Here is a 19,402-nt window from a genome sequence, read left to right on the forward strand (position 1 = left end):
CTGGTTTTGCCCAGGAGGACAGGGGAGTTTTACTTTCAGTTCAGCAATTCTGTCTTGAGTACATGTAGGAAAAAAACTTACTGTCACCTGCACATCTCCTTCCCCTGGGTCTTTCATCTCCTGGTCAGGGAGTCTTCCCCATGCTGCTGTGCTCTCCAACAGTGTTGCTGTGTTTGTGTACCAAGGGACACAGTGGCAGAATTTCACTCCATCATCGTGGCTCCTGTCCCTGCAGGGTTCCACTCTTGCTGTGCTGCTCATTGAGGATTTGAGCCAGCACATTCTCAGGTTGCATGCTACAACTGGTGTGAAAAGTAAAAATGTTTATCTGTCCAGTCGAGTTAGATGCAGCACAGTAATTGAGTGCTTGTTTCAGAATCAGTCACCATTCTGAAAGGTCATTGTAATCATTAACCTCCAGCATGAAAACTCATTTGGGATGAAGCGGGAGAAATTCTACATGCTTCTTTGGTTATTCATTTAGGCTGTTTATGTAAACTCAGGAAAGATGATAGTCTGTGAAAGTTTTCTTCTCCATCAGAAGGTCTGGAAATTTGAAATCAGTAAGAACTTCATATGCTCAGCATTCTGAATATCTGGACAGTTTATTTAGATTCCTAAGTGCAGGATCATTGTTGACCTTAGCCTTTTAAAGGATTGAGGGCCAAATTTCCAAGCGCTTAAATTGTACATTTCTCCCTAGATGACCAATAAGAGATGAGTCGTTGATGTTGACTAGTGGGGAATGCTTTGTTTTTTTCTTTAGCTTTTCACCTTTTTCAACACAACTTTTCCACCTGATCTTAAGCTTGTAAAACAAGGAGGGAGCTGTTGAGTGTAAGATGTTAGGTTACAGTTAAAAGTTACCAAATCAGCATCCTTCAAAGTGTTAAAATAAAGTTGTCTTCCAAGAGCGCTGCAGGAGCAGCTCAACACCCAAACAAGGAACTTCACACCCTCTGTAATTACTGCAGACCAAGCTGCTCATTCCATCAGGCTCTACTACTCCAGGAATTGTGCAAACTTTTGAATAATCAATGTAAATCATTTACTCAACAGGTTTAACTTATCCATTTCATGAAAGTTAGGCTTTTGTAACCATAGCAGTAAAAATATGGAATACTCGTGAACTGGAAATAGTTTAATTAACTGGAAATAGTTCTGTATCATCTTGAATGATTTTGTCATGTATGTGTATAAACCTGTACCTCAGACATGAGTGTGCACACACTGTGGATGTACCAAAATAGCTGCATGTTTCTTGGAAAACCTGCCACAATTATTTGTATGTCCTAATAATGAAGTACCTGCTTCATAGTATTTTTCGTATTATGCTACTTCTTTTGAAAGCAAAGCTAAGTCTGGGTATTCTGTAATTGTAGCCTTGAATTTCCTACTTTTTCAAAAGCTTAAAAAGAAAATCCTTGGCAATGGCATTCTATTGCCATCATTTTTTATTAGTAGTCATTTTGGAATTCTCTCTTCCTTATGTGCTTTCCTGTTTACCTCAACAGGATGTCCTTGGAGAGTTTGAATGTCAGTTTTACCTACGGGTTTTTTATTTGAAAGGCTTTCTAGAATAGAATTACAGTCTCCATAAGAAAAGGAAAATTTGAAGAGTCTTAAACATGGTTTACCTTGGAAAGGATTTATACTTCCTATTTCTAAGTGGCATATTTAATAATTGTGCATGTAATTTAATAATCAGCAATTTCAGCATTGGAAAATTGGGTCATATGGCTGTAGGGAAGCAGTGTCTGAAGTTGTATTCTCTGGGAGTTTGACACAGAGAAGAGGGAGGAGGATTATCACCACTGCATATTTTAATATTAATTCCCTCTCCCTTCTTTAGTTGCTAGGAAGAGTTTGTTGCAGAGAAATCTGGAATGACTGTGAACTAGTTTGGTGATGACAATCTACTGGAACTTGGTTTTTAAGTGGTCACTGCCAGCTGCAGTGGGTTTATTCTGTCCAAAACACCAACTAGCTCCTCCTGATCCTAAAAGCAGTTTCTTTTGTGAAGGGCTGTTGTGTGGCTGTACATGTGCCATATGCTTGTCTTCTGTGAGCCTAAAGCCTCCTATGGATGGTCTGTGCAGCAGTACAGTGCAAGCCATTAAAAGCTCAGTATTTGCCAGCTGCTGCCACAGGCACCTCCTGCTCCGTGGTTTGGAGGATCCATTGTATTCTCAGGTAGTGCTCTGTAATAGCTGATGATAAATGCTCTGTAGTAGCTGCTGGTGATAAATGTCTGACTTGAAAGTAGGCATAAATCTGAAGGGAGCTAGAAATTCTGACAATTATTTTTTTTTTTTTTCTCTTGACTGTTGTACCTTGATTAGTAGACTGAGAAATATACAAGGATTCACTTTGTATATGCACTGGGATAATAGATGCTGCTCTAATACCTTAAGGATATCTCAGTGGGATGAATTTGAAAGCAATCGTGCAGATATGTTTTCTCAAAATTATCTGATTGTAGTAAGAAGAGTAACAGAAAAGACAATGTAAAGCAAGGAACAGCCTCAAGGAATTACCTAGAGATGATAATTCAGTACTGTTGTTTTCCTATCACATAAAACCTGCATGTGGTAGGATATTTGGAATTCATCCAAATAACAGAAACCCATTTTTACATTAATGGAAATATGTTTGATCAACATTTAGACTTAAAAGCTTTCTTTCATTCATATACCTTTTGTTCCCAAGGTCAAAACAGTCTCAGCATGACATGTTAGTATTTTGTACTGGGTGGTGTACATTTATACTAATTAATTGAAGTATTTAGGAAGGACATAAACCTTTGTGCTTTTGGAAGCAGACGAAGTAATAGATTAAGAGTTCTGGACTAAGAACAAGATGTTTTCTATTACTAGTTTATATTGTTCCTTACCTTGCTGTATCACAACTACATCCATGACTACAGGTCAGAGCTACCAGACCTATTCCTCTTCCTGTATTCTGGTAACCAGATTGAAAAGGTGAAGCTCTCACTACATGTTGGCTTTTGGATTCTTAGTGTATTCACACACTACAAAAACAAAGGGGAAGAAGAAGTGAGAATCAATCCCCATTGCTCATGTGAGATGAGTATACTCTCACATCCACATTTGCAATGTGAGTATACTCTCACATGTTTAATGGACACTGATTCTGAAGCTAAAGAAATTTATTTAAAGTATGATGGTTTAGCAGTTCTTTTCTCTTTTCTATTCCAGCTGCTCAAGAACCTAATGCACACAGAGCCAGACCACGATCCAGGTACTGCTTTCACTCCTGTTTCAGGAAAAGACATATGTTCCTCTGGTGTTAGATACCAGGCATCAGAACTGGTGTTGGATTTTTTTTTTTCTAAATTGGTGTTGTGCTGGAAGTACAGCTCAGATCAGACAGATTTACCAGAAGGAATCTGTAAGCTATGGACCCTACATGAATACTGCACTAGGGTCCCATGATCCCTGGTCATAAGGTGCTGGAAGTTTTGCCTATCTGCCCAGCCCTGCTGCCTTGTCAGGGGGGTGACTGCCTCCAGGCCAGCCCCAGGGGTGTCGTGGCAGGAGAGCTGGGACCACCCCATTGCAGGGAACATCCTCAGCAGTTCCGTGCTCTTGCAACCTGCACGGTGATTGCAGATGGAGGAAGGCACTGCACGTTCACATGGAGGGAGGCACTGCAGAAACAGCAGTGGTAGCTCAGCTCTCAGCTCTGGGTGAGTGAATTCTTTTGTTGGTATCCATGTGCTTGGCTCCAGTTGGTTGGTGTGTGATGCAAGGACTTCAGGACTGTTGTGTGCTAGAAGTGACACCTGCTGAATTCGGGTGTTTGAAAGAAAAGGGACTGTGCCAGAAAACACTGTGTATAAATGGATTACAACTTGGGTCGGTTGTCACCTACTGGTGTGTAGCCATATTGTTAATTCACATCCAACTTTTAATTTTTGGTGCTAGTTAGAGGGCTCTGCTTGGGATTTTTTTGCTTGGATAATGAAGTATAATCACAAGCTGTCTGCTTACAGTCTTGTCAAAGCCTGCTAGTAAGAGAGGATCAGCTATAAGCATGGTGATTGAGGATTGAAATCCTCTGTTCTTAGGACCTATATTCAGGAAGGCTGAACTGCCTTGTGTGCTGTTTTTCTGCTGCTAGCCAAAGCTTTTTAGTTTCTGCAGAGTTTTAAATTTTCTTGCTGTGTTAATAAATAGAAAATATGCAAAAATGTGCACAAAACATAGAACACTGAATGCTTAAACAAGCTCAGAAAAAGTCACTTGAATGTGACTGCTCTGTCACATGTGCCTGTCTCACATCTGACTGTATGCCACTGCTTCAATGCAGAAGTTGAGACTAAAGGTTCTAGAGCACATCCTTGAACTCAGACCTGCTGTGCTTGTTGGGATGAAATACCATAGAGAGATTTATTTTTTTCTTTAAAGAATGATTGGGATGTTAGGAAAAAATGTGTATTAATGGACTTCAAAACCAGATTGTAATATATTCAGTAACTGAGCAAACAAATAAAAACAGTTAAATAAATTGTGGTATGGAAAGTAAATTTGGTAAACTTGGTGGTGATAATGAACAAGTAGAATTGTTGATGGCTCCTTTGGTGGGTCCTAAAAATTCTGATTCAGAGGGTGAGGATGACTCTGACAGTCCTATTGGAGAAAGAAGTAAATCAGGAAGTCTTGTCTCTCGCAGAACCAGAACAAGAAGGTGGAGTAAATCAGTGATTCAGGCTCCTTTAAGAAGAATTGTGGGACTGCTGGGAAAGCCATCTATGTGCATGTACTGTTTACTAACTGTGAATTATTGACTTAGAAACAGGATGTTGCATCTCATTGTAACAATCCAAATGATATGCATAGTATTATTAAATCTGTGATGATGACACATGACCCCAGCTGGGGAGATACATAATTTTGGTTAGAAATTTGTTTATTTATGAAGAAAAAAAAGAATAGTTCTAGAAAAATCATAAGAAGGACTGAGTAGGAGAAAAGTTGTGGAGCTAGATCAGAAAACTGGGGGAGCAGGAATGTCAAATCCTGATAAACCTCTCCCTAAAGAATATCTTGAATGCGATTTGAATGAAGATGTTGGATTAAAAGGAGTAAAAGTGTTGATTTTATATGGAATTCATAATGGAATGGAAAAACCTAGGAGTCTTGCAAAGTTGTATGAGGTAGAGCAGGGAGACCGAGAATCTCCATTAGCTTTTTATGAGTAGTTGTGTAAAGTGGCTCATAAATGGACAAACTTGGACCTGGAGAGTGAGGGTAATAGGATGTTGCTCAATATGCTCTTAATTGGACAGTTGGCACTGGATATTAGGAACCTGTTTGGCCAAAAAAAGAATATCCTTTTGTCATTAGTGGGAGTTATTTCTGTTTCACCCAAATGTGCTTTTGGTCTTGCCCTGACATGCAGTATGACAGTAAGTCTAACATCTCATGTTGCCAGTGCTCGTTTTGAACAGTCTTGGTCTTGCTTGGTCTTGGTTTTTAGTAAACTCATAACTACAACAGCTGAAAAAATTGAACAGTATTTGGCAAAATCAAAATTCTCAGCAAATCCATCACACCACATTTGGATTAATGTGCTGTGGAGGGCCTGGAAAGAGGTACTGACCATGTATTTGAACAGTTGTAGTCACTTTGGAGCCATTCATTTTTCTGAATTTTGTGCAATTTGGTGACTGTTTCCTATCAAAAATTTATTCCAATAGTTAAAAATTTATTCTGCTAGTGAGAATGTCACAAATTACAAAATGCAAACTTGCAAGAGATAGGTTGAATCTATACCTGTATAAACACTACCCTAGCAGTTGGGGAAGGCAACAGAAACTCCAAGGGGTGCTATGTGGGGAATTTTACTTTGGTTTATTCAGAATAGTTGCTACAATTATCCTGCTGGCAAAGTTACATAAGAAGGCCTCAAGCTGTGTTACAAAAAGCCTTAAAAAATACTAGCCCTGTAAGCATGACTCATTCCTTTCTCCACACGCTTACATCCCTCTGTTGCCAAATAAATCTGTGTTGTTATAAGAGGGAGCTCTTAGTCATTAGGGCAAGGAATTTCCACCATGAACCTGACTTCTGGTCAGTGTAATTTTAGGTACTATTCACTACAGTTGTTTAAAATTAATTTCTGAAATAAAATATTTTCTCCTTTTCCCCATGTTTTTCCTTAGGTCTTATTCTAGCACGTCAATAGAAGATGCCGTGAAAAAGGGAGAAGAGCCCCCTACTCCACCTCCAAGGCCACAAAAATCACATTCCAGAGCTTCCTCTTTGGATCTGAACAAAATATTTCAGCAAAACACACAAGGTAAAGTTGGCTTTCTTTGCTCATTCTGAGACCATTCAGGTTAGCTGCATGCTTGGCAACTTGATGTGTTTGCAGAAATGCTTGGCAATATGTGCATATGCTGGCCTTGCTGCAGACAGTAATGCACTGCAGAACAGGAGTTCTGCTTGTTCACTTGCTTGTGTTACATCGCCACTGAGGGGAAAAATCACTGTTTCTATAATTAAGGTGATTATAATGATTTCTGGCACAGTAATGGGAAGCTTAACATATGGTAGTCTGTCATCACTGACTGTTTATAACTAGTCTGGCTGTTTAGACAACTCTCATCAGTAACTAGAGTATAATTGATTTTTATTACTATTTATTTTTTGTAGTTCAGAAGCAGGAAGAAAACCCCTAATGTTTAAACTGGGAGAAAGAAAGCAAACATTTTTGATGTTAAAGTCTGACATATGCGTGAGAACAATCAGAAGCCACTCTGAGTTTAAAAAAAAAGGGTAATTTCTTTTGACATGAGTGCATGTTGAGGGGAGAGAAAGAAAATGTAGACTAGTAGCTGGGGTGAGCTGAAAGAAAATGGCTTTTCAGCACATTACCCTGTGAGTGTGCCTCTTGCCTTGAAGTGGGAAGAGGAGCTGTTTGTTCAGGGCAGCAGTCACCCAGCGTGGCTGTGCTTCAGCAGTGTCCTTGAAGCACACCAGAGGTTTGTGTGCTGCACACCAATCATCTGACTCAAGGGTCATGCTTATGCTTCAGAAGAAAGGCAAGGTTTGACTGTGTCAAGGAATGTTTAACTGGGCTCTCTAATGTGGTTCTTGGAGTAGAAAAGAGTTTTACCTCTTGCTATATGGGACTTTTTGTGCAAACACTAGAGGGAATTCAAGAGTCCTGCTATGTGTGCTGATCCCTGAAACTCAGTAGGAGTAAACTTTGTTTTTTGCCTTACACAGAGCAGTAATTCTTTATTTTCTTTGTTCCTGTTGAGGAATCTGGTGCCTCTAATTTTGATTTTGTTATACATCAAAATAAAACCACAAACAGAGCCAAGTTCACATTTTCTACTGCAGCAAATCTTCTTGGAATCCAGATAACAAGTATAACTGGAAGGAAATTGGGTTTAAATTGGGTTTAAATTTCACTTGGAACACAAATGAAAGAAGGATTTAAATTCTTGAAGAAGAAGTCGTTCTGTGAATGAAAATAAACATCTTGTTTTTGATGTTAATTAAATAGTTAATTTTGAAAGTCACAAAGCGGTTTCTTTTGGGGAAGTTAACTGTGTGCAGTTTTGAGTACCACAATATAAAAAAGACATTAAGCCATTAGAGAGTGTTCAGAGGAGGGCTGCAAGGATGATGAAGGGTCTGGAGGTGAAGCCGTATGGGGAGCAGCTGGGGTGCCTTGGTCTGTCCAGCCTGAAGAAGAGGAGACTGAGGGGAGGCCTCATTGCACTCTGCAACTTCCTTGTGAGGGGAAGTGGAGAGGCAGGCACTGATCTTCTCTCCACGGTGACAGTGACAGGGCCCGAGGGAATGGCCTGAAGCTGTGTCAGGAGAGGGTTAGGTTGGATATCAGGAAAAGGTTCTCCATTCAGAGCATGGCTGCGCACTGGAACAGCTCCCCAGGGAAGAGGTCACAGCTCCAGGCCTGAGTTTGAGAAGCATGGGGACAATGCTCTCAGGCACATGGTGTGACTGTTGGAGTGTCCTGTGCAGGGACAGGAGTTGGATTTCATTGTCCTGGTGGGTCTTTTCCAGCTTAGGATATTCTGTGCTGCTGTGTATATCCAGCATGACTAGAATAATCCCGTTTTAGTGCATTAGTTTTTGTCCTACTAATTCGAGTTCAGAAATAATTGTAGTTAGGGAGATTGGTGGATAATCTGCTTCCAGACCCACAAAGGAATGCTCATTAGTACTGAGTTTTGTTTTCAGTTCCACATAGGTCATGTTGATCTATAGGTATCATTTCTTTAATTGTAAAACCATCTGTGTTTGAAGAATTTGTTTTGTTTATTTCTTTTTTAAAGGTCAGAAAAAGAAAAATATTTCAACTAAATTCAGTTAAAGACTGTGGTGAATCCCTGTTGTGGACACTGGATTTTTTTGTTTGTTTTTTGTTCTTCATTTACTCCTGCTATATAATGCTTGTAATCATCGTATGCCTTTCTCCTGGCCAGTATACACGCAGAATATTTATCTGTGATGGCTGGGATGTCCAGCAATGGATTAGTCATAAAAATATGCTTTAAAATTGTTGCATTATGGGGTAACTGGACTGGGAGAAGAGACCTCCATTCATACTTCATAGCTGCACTTCTCTGGATTGCTGCAATGAGTGTTACCCAGGACAGACATAAAAAAGCATGAGAACTTATTGAAAAGCACACCTTTCTGAAATATCCAAATGAATTTCTGTTAAGAGACAGAAATCTCTTCTGGTTTTGTTTTTATTCATGTAATCTTTATGTTAGCATCTGAGAAAAATCCTGTGCTGCTACATTCTCAATGTATTTCTTTAGTTGAATGTGTAATCTCTGGCATTTGGCCTGTGTTCATGTTAAGAAAATACTTGGCTAGTTCATGCATTCCTGGAAGGACAACAGCAGGTTTTAAGTAGAAACAAAAATGTCATTTTAAATGCATACATGACCTAGTTTACTTCTTCATTTCTCCCCTAGCCCAGTCTCCAGTCAGATACGAGCCAAGAGCTCCCAGAGTAAGACCTGAGTATTGAGGGGGCCAAAAGTGGGGCAGCTCAGAGATCCTGCAGCAGAGCCCCAGCCACCTTCTAGCCTCAACAGCAGCAGTAAGCTGGAGTCTGCCTTGGGGGGACTCCAGGGCTGGGGCAAGTCTCAGTTTGAGTGTTAAAACCTGAAAATGCATCCATGTTCTTCTGATGTTTTGTTCAGTTCTGTTTGCTACCCATGACAGCCAATAAAGAATTTACTTCTGGGCAGTGACAGCAGTCTGAGTCTTGTTAGATTCATACAGTTCCCTCTGAAATACATTTTATTTCCCATTTAGTTTCATTTCTGAGTTGCATAACTACTTTTAATTAACAGTTCTGGATAAAGGATACTTGTTAGGAAAAGAGAATTTGCTTTGATGAAACAACAAGCTTGTCATAAACAGTGTAGTTTTGTGTTATCTGGAAGCAGATTGAACAAAACAGCCATATAACTATTTACAAATGAATTTTTGACTGGAGGTTTTCAGCACTCATTTGCTTTGGAAACTCACCTCCTGCTGTGGCTGTCCCTGTGGTGAAGAACACGTGGAATGCCAGCACCATTTTTTACATAGGCTTCTAAGGAAACACTCACTGTAGCTTGGATTCTCTGTTTCTGGGGTGCTGGCTCTAGCCAGCAACAAGGGGCTAGTATTTTGGGGTTTTTTTCCCCTTTTAAAATGTGAGGTCTTAAGTTCCACACTTTATCAGCAAGCATTTTTTTGCAAGGACAGTAGTTTCTGTCACAAATGATGTTTTCCTGCAGTCAGATCTGTAAACTGTACTTAGCATTGCTGGGCTAGTGATGGCTGCCAGACAGTAAAACATCCTTTTTGCTCTAATTTGGCGCTCACAGGAAAGGAACATGGGAATAGAATTTATTGGTGTGTATCAGCATTCCCATCAGTGACATAAGTGTGTCCCCACATCACTCCTGTATTCCTTCACATGGCTGTTTCCCAAGCAGTTTGAAGTGGTACTTTCAGATTCTCTCAGTACAATTGCCTTCCTGCACCCTCTCATTTTCATTAGTGCTAAAGGAAGACTGTTCAGTATCACATTTTACCCTCTTTTTCATACCTTTGAAGAAGACTTTTCATTACTTCTTTACTTCATCAGACTTTCATTCAATTAGCCTATTCTTTCCTTGAGCTTACAGACTTGGTGGGTTTTGTTTGCCAGGTGTGAGATTTGTGAATAGTTAAATGTATATTGAGCTTTTTTATATTTGCCTTAGTTGAATTCTTTGTATTTCTGAATGGTTTTAAGTCTACATGTAAAATGAAACAGCTCATAACTGTGTTGGAAAGAAGATTTTGAGAATTAAAATTATTGTTGCTGTGGTGTCATAGATGTTTTGATACAAACAAGCCCAAACAGTTACCATGATACTGTTGCCCCAGTTGTTTTCAGGAATATCTTTTCAGCTAGATTGTCTTTTTAGCTTAGTGAGCCAAATGCAAATGACTTTCCCTTTTGTGTATGTGAAACTGAATACAAAAAAACCTACAAAAATTAACCTAGATAAGCATGATTACTGTATTATCTTCTGAATTCTTTTATCCTTAATTGTATTTGCTAGGAAATGTCTGTGCCCAGTGAGGTTAGCTATCTGAAAGATGTAGTTGCTAAAGACAAGCTATTAACAGGTGGTGCAGTTAAGTTTTTTTATTACCAAAATTACAGATTTCTTAAAAATTTTATTTGAAAGCCAAAGTGACAAGGGGGAACTTAGAAAAGTAATGTTCTTTTTTAAGGCTAAATTTAATTAAGTAATTATTTTTCAGGACTCCCTCCTCTCGTTGCTCTTACATTAGTCTTGATTTAGTAAAAACCAGCTATTTTCTTGGGATTTTGTTTGTGCTGTAATACTGTACTGTCTTGCATGTTACTGTGTTGTGCTTATTAGTCAGACCATTAAACATTAAATTAGGAAGATGAAAATTTACTTTTGAAGGACTTTTATTTTAGAGAAAAGATAATGGCAAATACCCTCAACAAATATGACATTTCACAAATTATTGTTTGCATAGTGCACAAGGACTCTAATATTGCAAGCTTAATCGAGTGAGAAGTTGTAGAGTCACGTGAGTGACTGCTTGTAAGAGTTGTGACAAATTTAAATTAAAAATGTCTTCTACATAGAGCACAGAGAACACAAAATTGAGCTGCTATTTGTATTTATCTCTATGAAATACATTTTAAAAATAAGTGCTGCAAAAATACTTTTTTGAATCAGAAAATAAATTTTTTTTGGGACTCAGCCCCTGATCTGCTACTGGAGCTGTTGGTTTTTTCTAGTCCTGTTCCCTTTCAGAATATATTTGATTACTGAACTGAGCTTATTCTGAATAAAATATTAATATCTTCCTTCTGATTTGAATGGAAGAGTTTTGTGCCTGTCAGCCTTTTAGAATTTTTTTATGAAGGACCTATATATTTACAACTGTGTAACTTCTTTGCCCAATTGGACAAGAACATAAGTAAGGTTAAATAAGATGGAGAAAATAGTGAGGATATAAATGGATGAATAGTTATTACATGACAGGATTCTGATGGGGTAACATATTTTTGCATTTTTATATTTTTATGTATATCTCTAAGGGCTGAGTCTGGACAGCACTTTACTGGGGTGGTTCTTACCAGCCTTTCAAGTGTAGCTGCTGTTTTTACAATTTATGTGAATGAATTAAACTTTTAAAAAATTATATTTTCCCATTTATCTAAGCTTAGCTCTTTCAGGGATTGAGGAATGATTTGCAGTCTATTTTCATCCTGTTGCAGGTTGTTAAAAATTAAATTTTAATCCAAAGACTCTTCTACAGAAAATTGTGAAGGTTGAAATATTCTTGACTAGCCCTACCAGCCCCACTGACCTTTTTCATGATCCCACGGGGGTTACTTTGTTCTGTGAAAAAATGCTCATCCATCATGGAACAGCTTTATAGGTTCAACAAGATGGGCTCTGCTGCGTCTCATGTGGAACAGGGTCAGGGTGCCTCCCTTGTGGGGAGGACCCTGGAGGTGTCCCCAGGAAGTGTGTGAGCCCCAGGAGGGACCCGAGGGGTGATCCCTGGCAGCCCCCTGCTCCTCCTGGCTCCCGTGGGCCTGTTCCGAGTGTCCACGTTGGAAATGGCCACAGATGGCCAGTGCTGGAACCTCCAGCTCTGCCCCCCAGGTCTCCAGAGGGGAGAAGCTCTGGCAACATGGATCTGTAGGAGGAAGGTGGAGGGACTGTGCCTCCCTGTGGGTGGAGAATGAAGCTAAACGTGAAGTGAGAACAAAATCTTGGATAGTTTTGTTTAAGGGCAAAGGCAGGAGGGAGAAACAGTCCCCAGATAGAAACACACAGAAAAGGAAAGGGTAGAGAAAACAGTAACTAGAAAATTAAATGGTTTAAGGAAAACGAGGGACAGGGAGGTAAAAATGCAGATGTGGATATATGACGTAAACCAGAAAATAGATGTTTAAAAAGAATCTGTCATACAGAATTTCTTAACGCATGCTGAAATTCATGGAAGGGACATTAAAAACAGACATCATAAAAAAATCCTCTAGTGATATTTTGCTTGTTTGATTTGGAAGTGACCCATCAGATATGCTAGCACACGATGTCCTAAATGGTCACACGTGTGAGTTCATAGTGCAAAAACATCAATTGCTTACGGCCTGGATATATCTCTTCCTAATGACTTGGAAAGTACATGGATCATTTTCCACTCACTTAAGGTACAAATAACATTCTGTATGGTTAGCACATGAAACAGACTTGTCACAAGAGTGTGTGTCTCTAACATCAGGTGTGCATCATTTGCTGTGACACAATAAACTGCCTGCTGAGCAGGTTCCCCAAACTAACTGTGAGAAGAGAGGTCATTCTGCCACTGACAATGCTTTCTACAGCATTTCTACAAACCTGGTAACAAAGTTAGTGTCAGGAGTCTAAAACAGGGTTGTTTTTTTTCCACAATGATATTACCTTCCAAGGAGACATTAGCAAGAATTATTGAAACAGATCCTGGGATCAGTGGTATTTCACAACCACCTTACTATAATCCTTTATTAGATTTATATTCCTGGCTACAGCTTTGCAGGTTTTTTTGGCTTGGGTTTTTTTGGTATGTTTTTTTTTTTACACATACCAGTGAGAATTAATAAATCAGATCTCTTGAGAAATGGTTATTTCACAATCACTTGCTAATGCTGCTGTCAGGAATGTAAATAAATGAATTTGTGCAAAGAATGGTGTTAGTGTTAGGGGATAACCAAGTACTAATTTCACTGAACAAGAATAGAAGTTCAGGAAGAAGGAGGTAAACAGAAACCAACTTAGACACAGAACTTCTCTGTGCTCTGCCTTTGGCAACCGAAGCAGGAAAAGTATCTCAAAAACCTTCTCCAGAACAGTGGAAAGCTGAAATTGCTGGCTTTCCTGAGGAGCCAAAGCCTTAGGTAGTTGGAAATAGAATAGTAGTAGAAGAATAATTCATTCTGTTAGCTTATCTTTTTGAGTTGATTGCAGTATCTTACTTCCTTTGCTTGCTGATTAAATTAATTGGCTGGTGTTTCATTAAACCTGCTCTGGGAGCTCAGGACTCCGAAGCAGCATAAACTGATGGAAATCTACCATGCAACCAGGCTCTCCTTTGATCCAGCAGTGCTGTAACATCCACTTGAAAAATGCCAAATACATCAGCCAGACTCTCTTTTGACTTGAGATGAGGTCAGTCTTGATCCTAGGCAGGATCTTTGTTCAGTTTGGTCTGCAAGGTAAAAAATGGCCCTGGAAAAGCACCCTTCCCTTCTTTCAGGAGACTGCTTACATATGTGTCCAATTCAGATGGGAATGAGGGTGTACTTGTCTGAGGTGATACTCAAGCTAAGGTGATAGACATTTAAAACTAAGATGTCATCCACATGTAGGGAAGTAATATTAAATATCTGACATGGAAATATTTCAGGAAATGTAGTTTTATATGCTGCTATTCTAATATGAATTTTCAAAAATAGCAGGCATCCAGAAGCTCAGTGTATTGTGGCAGTTTTTTCTTCAATACTGAAAACCAAGAGCTAAAGTGACTGTTGTTGGGTAAGAGAAGTACAGCATTTTGCTCTTACATTGCTCTAAAGGATCCCATGAGCCCAGACTTGTTCATCCTAGTTTGGGATTCACCACTGCTGCTGTATCTGGTGAATTAAAGACCTATTTCCATAGGTTTGTGTGGGCTGTTACAACTTCTGTTGTTCCTTCATATTCTCTTTGTACATCAAATAAGTAAAGGACTTACCTGAGTGGTTGTTAGGATTGTCATTTTTCAGTGCCACAAATAATGACTAAGTGCTGACTGTTGTCTGCTGGGGAGGCTGGAGGCAGAGTGGTCAGATAAGATGGCATGACCAGTTCTCAGGGTATACAATTGCAGCCTGCTGTTTGTTTTAAAATATTAATCTACCTTCAGATTGGAAAACCTGTTTTTTAATCTGGTGTGGTGTCATGTTAGTACTGTTAGACTTTTGTGGTTTTCAGAATAGGGCAGAAGAATGGTCTTTGAAGGTTTCCACGCAGATAGTCCGTCTACAAATGTAAACATACTGAGTAGAGAGCAATGATTTTTGAACTGAAAACTCTGTCAAAATGACTACTGCATGAAAATGCTGTCAGAGTACATGTGACATGGATACTCAAATCTGTTTTACTGGTACCTGCATGGGCTTTCCACAGTGCTGTCTGTAGGATTTGCCTTTTATGATGGGGCTTTCAGCAGTCTGGTATAGGGGTAAATGTCCCTGCTCATGACAGGGGGGTTTGATTGACTCTAAAGTCCCTTCCAGCCCAGACTGTTCCGTGATTCTGTGCCTCGGCCTGGTTTGAATGCCAGCACGTTGCTCAATAGCAAGAGGAGCTGTGCAAGGCCCATCCAGCTCCCTGGGCTTCTGCACAGGGTGAGAAGATCAGGGACATGAGCTTCTCCAAGCTCTGAGGTGTGCACCTGGAAGCACATTTGCCTATTTGTCTATTTGCTGCTCAGCCCTAGGGTACTTGCTTTTGTTTTGGAAACAGACCTTCCCCTGTATTTGTGTTTGCTCTGAGGTAAGTGGTGCTGCCACCTCTGACAGCAAGAGCCGGTGTGTGCTGGGTACTGTCCCAGGAAGGAGAGAGGAGCCCTGTTCCAGCCTATTCTGGAATAGCTGGAGAGCACAAGTCTCCTCCAAAGCACATGAACACCCACGAGTGTCTGTTCACACTGCCTTCTTTTAGGATAGTAGCACCAGAGAAGGCTGAAGCCTGGGGCTTTTTTTGTAAGTTGTTACGAGTCCTCCAAAGTCAGCTAACTTTTGCTAGTAATTGTGCTCACATAAGCATGATTTCCCTCTAACAACAGGCCAAAGATCTTCTGCAACAGCAGGAATTCTATGAATATTTCATGAGTAGCTTAAGCTAGAATTTTTAGGATTAAAAAGAGGAAACTGGGTCAAATGCACATGTTGTAAGCATCTAAGTTCTTTAATGCTAGATTCATATATGTTGCATTTTGAAAGCTGAAGAAGGAGGTCTTGTGCGGTGGCTTTTTTGTGCGGTGGTGTGTTTTTTTTCATTGGACTATTTTATGGAACAAATTCCTTTCCCCTTTGGAATTTTGTGGGCCAAATCCCAAGAGACTCGTGGAGTTTCACAGTATGTTCAATGACTTCAGGAGATTCTTTTCCAGCATATGGTGTCTGAGCTGGGTGTTGTTTTCAAATATTGTCACAAGCGAAAGCCACTGCCAGTGCCCAGATAAATGAAGTAACAACCTAAAGTTCAGATTAAAGGAAAGGAATGTTTCTTCCTTTCTAAAGATCAGTTGCATGGGAGAGATGGAATATGTAGTTACTACATCATGCTGGTACTGCAATGGTCTTATAAACAGAAGTAATCAAATGCAAGAGAAAGATCCTGATGACTGTTATTTCAAATCTCTCTTACACCTGTAGGTGTGTTAGTGGTTCCCTGGCATAACTTCAGTTCTGTTTTAGTTGTTTTAACTCTCTCTTTGGTATTGTGTGCCATATTAGGCTTCATTTTATAAGATACAGGAGATGATGAAGGAGAAAATGGAAAATCCCACCAGTGTATTATAAGTCTCTGGAGCTGTAAATAATCAATATGGTTGTTCTCAGTGTTTTCACACATGGTTTTACTCTCTTGTCACAATTATCTGTAATGGTTAGTATCTTTTTTCTTATTATTTTCAGCCATGTAGGCATTTTTAGATTTGGTGTATAAAATATGTAAATGGCTAAGCTATAAGACTGCTCTTAGTGTTCTTTGTGGTCTTTTTAAAATATGTATGGAAACAGAAAGTGTATAAATGTAATTGATTGCTTAGCATTATTGTGGTAAAGAGCATTTCTAAGCTGAATACTGTTGGAGGTTTTTTGTTACACAGAAATGCACCAGTGCAAGATGGACTGTCTGGTGTCTTTGCCAGAGCAAGTGCTGAGCATTCAGTGCAAGAGGAGCTTGGGGAGGGTAACCCTGTTAGTGCTGGTTGATGTCTCTGTGCCAGCCTAGTCCTCTCTCTGCCTCCTCACAGTTGCCTTTGGGAAGCTGTCATCTATCCTCTAGTTTTGTCCCAAATGGGTTTTAGGTATTTTAAGAAAACTAAAAATTACAGCATGCACTTCATGATTATTACCCTCCCTTTTGCTGGCTCAAACTCAAAGCTGACATTATGTTGTCTTATTGAGGCTTGATAAAACTGTTAGGATTTGCCTTCCTCCTCCTTTGAAATACCTCTATGGAGTGCTAGCATGCAAATACTAAATATAAAAGCAAAGAAATTGATTTCTTTTTGGTTAATTTAGGCTTTTGTGCTATTAATTCCATGGCAGATGTTTTCTTTTTAAGGCTGTACTCTGTCAGGGAGTGTGTTTTATCCAGAGTGAGTGCTAGTGTCCACATTGGGTGCTAAAGTGTCACTTTTAAGAAGGGTAATATTTTTAATGACAAAGAGCAAAGTCCAAAGAACAAGTGGACCCTGTTTCTGGGTTTCTTTAACTGGAATTGGATTGCTTTACCTACAGGTTTGGTGGCTGACTGGCTTCTTTCTCTGCTTTTTATCATAACATTTAGGGGTTTACAGCAACTAAATCACTACTCATGAGGTTATTTCAAACAAGCTTTTGCTCAATAAAGATCAAGTTTGGGCTTTGTTTATGAATCTTGTATACTGCCTTTTCACTAGGAGGAATTTCCACTTATCCTGGGAATTAATTCTGGGTTTATTTGGAATTAAATTTCAGTAGTTTGGTTTGGATGGGGTTTTTTATCATCATCTTCTTCTTTTCCCACTGTTCAGCTGTGAGGTCTGGCTGGCTGCCCCCACCACCACCTGCACTACCCCCTCGACCTTCTGTATCTCAGGTATGGACAAAGCTTCAGTTCTTTGCTGTGTGTTACTTGTTTATTTATGGTACCATTGCAGTGGTTAGCACTGGTTGGCTTGGACACAGCAGTTGATCCTGCTTCCAAGTCAATGAGAATCTGCAGTTTGCAGTTCCATGTCCTCCTTCCTGTGTCTTTCTGGCCGGTGTGATGCAGTGTCAAATTACAGACTAATGAATTAAACCTCTTTGCAGTGGAGCTTACATGCACCCACTACCCTTTACTTACCTAACTGTAAATGAAAGGCTAGCAAAATTGATCTACTAAAATGAGTTTCATGCCTGAAAACATGGGCTTGATACCTGCTGTTGCTCTTTGCTTCTTGAGCTTCAAAGCTGAGGGAATCTGCTAAGGGAACCGTGGCATGGAAGTGTGTGTTGCACCCATGGGCTTAAAAAAATAATGCTGAAAGGAAGTGAATGCCATGTCAGCTATGTTGTTAAGTTTCAAACCATTAGTGGTGTGCTTTTATTTTGCATTTTGGGTGAGTTTTTGGGGGTTTGTGTTTTTTAGAGCATGACAAAACTACAGCACAACACAAATTGACAAAATAATGCATGTCTGCATCAAGGTAATTCTTTGCCTTTCAGGAGATCATGGAGTATCACAATATTTTTCTGTGCTATTGGCTGTGTTAAGTTTTAGGCACAATATGCTTCATGTATTACTCCTTTAGATGAAGTGTATGATAGGAAACAAATCCACAGGGGAGCTGACAGCCCTTACATACTGAAAGCTGGTGAGATACCTTCCATAGGCCATGATGGTCATCACTTGAGCTTACCCTTAAGAGTGTGCTGTTGAGCACCTCTTACTGCACAGTGCTTATGATGGAAATGATTAGAGGCTTGTTGCCAGACACAGCTCCATCAGCAGCTGGTTGTGCTCTCCTTCTCCCCATCCCTTGCTAGCACTGAGTGCAGTTCCTGCCTTGAGGACTGTAGAACACTCTGGTTTGAGCTTGCATGTTTCCCCAGTCAGGATGGCATTAGCCATGCTGCTGCCAGCACACACCCCTTGGTGCTCCCATCACATTCCTGCTTTGTCTGACACAGAGAGAGAGCAGAGCAGTCTTCCCCTCTGGCTTCTCCAGATCCCACAGCACAGCTCCCACCTCCCAATCCCAGATCAGCACAGCTCCCACCTCCCAATCCCAGATCCACAGCTCCCACCTCCCAATCCCGGATCAGCACAGCTCCCACCTCCCAATCCCAGATCCACAGCACAGCTCCCACCTCCCAATCCCAGATCCACAGCACAGCTCCCACCTCCCAATCCCAGATCAGCACAGCTCCCACCTCCCAATCCCGGATCAGCCCAGCTCCCAACTCCCAATCCCAGATCCACAGCTCAGCTCCCTACCTCCCAGTTGTGTGCCTGCAGCAGTTGCTGCTGCAACCTATGCCAGCCCTCCTGCCACTGCTGCAGCTTCCCATAGTGCAGTGCAAGCCCTCTTGCTGCCATTGGGAAAAGCACTAAAGACAACAAATCCTGTTCTCAGAGAACAAAACCCTTGGTTTCAGGCAAGGTTCTGTTAATTCTCCATTTTCTTGTCCTGTGATCAGGTTGTGTTTCCTTAGCAGGGGAGTGACAATTTGTGTATGCATGCCCAGCATCTTCCTAACCAAATACTGAACCAAGTGCTCATCCTACACTTGGACATGCAGAATACAGGACCCTCCTAAAATTATAAACACAAGAAGATTGTCATGTGGAATTTTTGATCCAGTCCTCTCCATTACAGAGGTCTGGTTTCTAAAAGAAAAAAAAAAAAAAAAAAAAAAAAAAAAAAGAAAAAAGGTTTCTCTGTCTGCTCAGTAATGAATATGCAGCTGATGCTTTGCTAACATGCATCACTTACATTTACTCAATTTATTTCTGATGATATTTAAAGATATTGGATCAAACATCAAAATACTGTTGTACTCATGTCTCTCA

At 40.2% G+C, this 19,402-nt stretch overlaps 1 protein-coding gene across 1 annotated transcript in view; it reads left to right on the top strand.

Moving 5' to 3' along the window:
* REPS2 (RALBP1 associated Eps domain containing 2) overlaps positions 1-19,402 on the top strand; it is a 95,235-nt gene that overhangs the window by 55,782 nt on the left and 20,051 nt on the right. The window contains exons 12-14 of the mRNA XM_058825525.1: positions 3,219-3,261; positions 6,188-6,324; positions 17,379-17,443. Coding sequence (XP_058681508.1) covers positions 3,219-3,261; positions 6,188-6,324; positions 17,379-17,443 — 245 coding nt within the window. The remainder of the gene's footprint in view (positions 1-3,218; positions 3,262-6,187; positions 6,325-17,378; positions 17,444-19,402) is intronic.

This window comes from Ammospiza caudacuta, chromosome 2, assembly GCF_027887145.1.
Source record: "Ammospiza caudacuta isolate bAmmCau1 chromosome 2, bAmmCau1.pri, whole genome shotgun sequence".
NCBI classification, from domain to species: Eukaryota; Metazoa; Chordata; class Aves; order Passeriformes; family Passerellidae; genus Ammospiza; species Ammospiza caudacuta.